We start from the raw sequence: 3116 nt of genomic DNA on the forward strand, positions 1-3116 counted from the left end.
AGTTTTTTTTTGTTGTTGTTTTAAGAAATGTATACTTTTATTTAGCAAGGATGCCTTAAATGTATCAAAAGTGATAGACATTTAAAACAAAACAAAAAATTTTCAGATGAATGCTGTTTTTCTGAACCTGAAAAAAAAAAGCTCTGCTGTTTTTAATTTTTTTTTGAGCAGCAAATCAGAATATTAGAATGATTTCTGAAGGATCATGTGACTGGAGTAATGATGCTAAAAATTCAGCTTCGAAATCACAGGAATAAATTCTATTTTAAAATATATTTTAAAAATAGACATTTTCTAAATTGTACTTTTTTCTGATCAAATAAATGCAGACTTGGTGAGTAGAAGAGACTTCTTAAAAAAACATTAAAAATCTTACTATACAAAAACTTTTGTATATTTTGACTGGTAGTGTATATTACTATAAAGCTGATTGCTTTAAAGCAATCTATTGTATAATGTGCTTTAATGTGCTCAAGATATTTACATATTCATCTAAACAGGATGTTCATGCATTCTGTTAATATGAATTAACAATCTTGAGGGGTTTTTTTCCACCCAGATCTACATCACTTGTCATTTAAAGGCAACTATCACATCCAGTCCCATTGAACATGATGCAATGAACAAAGCCTGCTCATTTGTTCAAGAAACAAACAGGTATAGGTGAAGTAAACGAATTGGAACCAATTAGCAGTGTCCATTTAACATCCAATGATGTGGTGTGTGTTTGTTTTAACAGCTGGACTGATGTAAATGGAGATGATCAGGTGTGTGGCTGTTGTGAGACCAGCTGTGCTATGAGGAAGGGCAGAAGTCTGGATAATGATGGTATCATTCCACTTTTAACTGCATTCAATTCTATTTTGAAAGAGGTAAGCTGCTTTGCAACTTGAAAATGCTGTTTCTATTCTTTGTGTTTTTAGATTCTGAATTGGAAGATGAGGCTACTATTGGACCAATTTTTGTCCATGAACGGTTTTCGATGGAGGACGAGCCTTTACTGGAAATTCAAGAGTCTTCTCCGGTGTCATCAAAAGATGCAGGTGAGCTTATTTAAATCTTTCAGAAAATTCAGAATTTTACTGACCCCAAATTGTGAACGGTAGTGTATGTTGACTATTGAAAGCGAGACGGAGAAAAAAAAGTGCATCTTAAAAACAAAACATTAAGCTGGCATTTCAAGTTAAAGGGGTCATCGGATGCAAAACTAACTTTTATATGTTGTTTGAACATTAATGTGTTGGCAGTTTGTGTACACAACCACCCTACAATGATAAAAATCCACCCAGTGGTATATATTTTTTTTTTTTTTTTTTTTTTTTTTTTTTTTTTTTAATCTTTAAAAGTAATATCCCCTTTTTAAAATCAGGTCATTCTCAGTTTCTTGTCGTTGTGACGAAACGGTTGAGTGACATGAGCGTTTTACTTTAGACCTGCCCTCACCGAGCTGAAACAGTCCGAATACGATCGCCATTGTGTCGACTCAGGTGCGGAGGAAGACTCTAATTGAGCGATTGAGGTGTTCTGTTGTTGGATGTAATAATGAACATAGCAGTAGTCATTTACTCCTGGCATCTGAGCCGCTTAAGAGGCAGAGGATAACGTTACTTTCATTTTTAAAAGTAAAGCCCCGATCTACATATGCATCTATATTCGTGTAGATCAGTGTTTCTCAACTCCAGTCCTCGGGACCCACTGCTCTGCACATTTTGTATGTCTTCCTGATTTAAGGCACCTGATTTTGATCATCAGCTCATTAGTAGAAAGATTCATGAACTGAACTGAGTGTGTCAGACTCAGAAACATACAAAATGTGCAGAGCAGTGGGTCCCGAGGACTGGAGTTGAGAAACACTGGTGTAGATCATTCGTGATGCAGCTTCACCCACAGCAGAAGTGAGTATAAGGGTTTTTTTTTCATGCATCTTTGCAAATGGCCTTTCTTAATGTGCTTGTTGGCAAGTTTCGCCGATAAATGCGGCTAAAGTAAACATTACAGCTTGTAATCCCTCAGCAGAGAGGGGCGGGGCGAGCAGAGCTCATTTGCATTTAAAGGGCCCATGCAATAAAATTAGCTGATATTTTGCAGAGCTGATTTTGACAAGGTAAAAAGGTGTTTTTTTTTGTTTGGTTTTTTTTTAACACTACTATTGAAAATTTTTAACCAAAGTATATTAGAGACTATTCATTAAGACCCTATATGAACTTGTGGGAAATGGGCATCCGATGACCCCTTTAAAAGACGTTCAGCTTTTAGATATAAACAGCATTTCTTTTGAAATGGCAATCATTTGTAACATTATAAATGTCTTTAAGGTCAACTTAGATATTTGAGTTGATTAAACAATTTAGTTTGTTAAACTTAAAAGATGTGCTTGTTATCCAATATCTAAGGCAGTTGGATAAGCACATTTTAAGACCATTTGGTTAAAAATAATTTGAAAAAAGTGGCTCAGATTGAAATTAAAGGTCATTGCACACTAAGTCCAAAGTTTATTTTTGTATTCGTCATCTTTTCCTATAAAAATTCTTGCTACAGATGTAAAAATGCAGAAAACCGAACCTGATCCGAATTAAGACGAGCTAAAGTATCAGCAGCAGTGTGTAAACGTGAGGTCGTGTTTATGACTGTGTGCAATGACGTTAACTTAAGAGACCAAATTCATTTTGGAGGTATTGCAAATACAATAATGTAGATCTGTCAAGCATCCATATTATATCCTTTACTTTTCACCTTCTTTCTTTTTTCTAGAGTACTCCATGGAGTTGATGCTCATGAGTAGTTTAGTGGTTGCAGCAGGACTTTTGTGTGTCTTTATCCTTGGAACGTTGTTTTACCAAAGGCGGCAGAAACGGCTTGCATTGACTTGTGAATGACAATAAAAGCTGTTTTATCTAAAAGGGTATGTTTGTTTCTTTGGTCTGATGTTGCTTGCAGTTGGTTAAAGCCCATTAGCTTCTAGTTTCTGTTCAGGGGATCCCATCTGTAGTAAATGACCCATCAACTTTTAAAAGGGCTGATGCAGCACTGTTTACCGGTTTGGAGCATGGTAACAATTTGCTCTTCATGGGTTTTCAGTGCTGCGCTGTGAACGCGACACACATACAGTGGTCTAA

At 35.8% G+C, this 3116-nt stretch overlaps 1 protein-coding gene across 1 annotated transcript in view; it reads left to right on the plus strand.

Moving 5' to 3' along the window:
* Window positions 1-3116, plus strand: part of LOC141336970 (zona pellucida sperm-binding protein 3-like) — a 15109-nt gene extending 11993 nt beyond the window's left edge. The window contains exons 10-12 of the mRNA XM_073842689.1: window positions 740-828; window positions 924-1043; window positions 3079-3116. Coding sequence (XP_073698790.1) covers window positions 740-828; window positions 924-1043; window positions 3079-3116 — 247 coding nt within the window. The remainder of the gene's footprint in view (window positions 1-739; window positions 829-923; window positions 1044-3078) is intronic.

Source organism: Garra rufa, chromosome 6, assembly GCF_049309525.1.
Source record: "Garra rufa chromosome 6, GarRuf1.0, whole genome shotgun sequence".
NCBI classification, from domain to species: domain Eukaryota; kingdom Metazoa; phylum Chordata; class Actinopteri; order Cypriniformes; family Cyprinidae; genus Garra; species Garra rufa.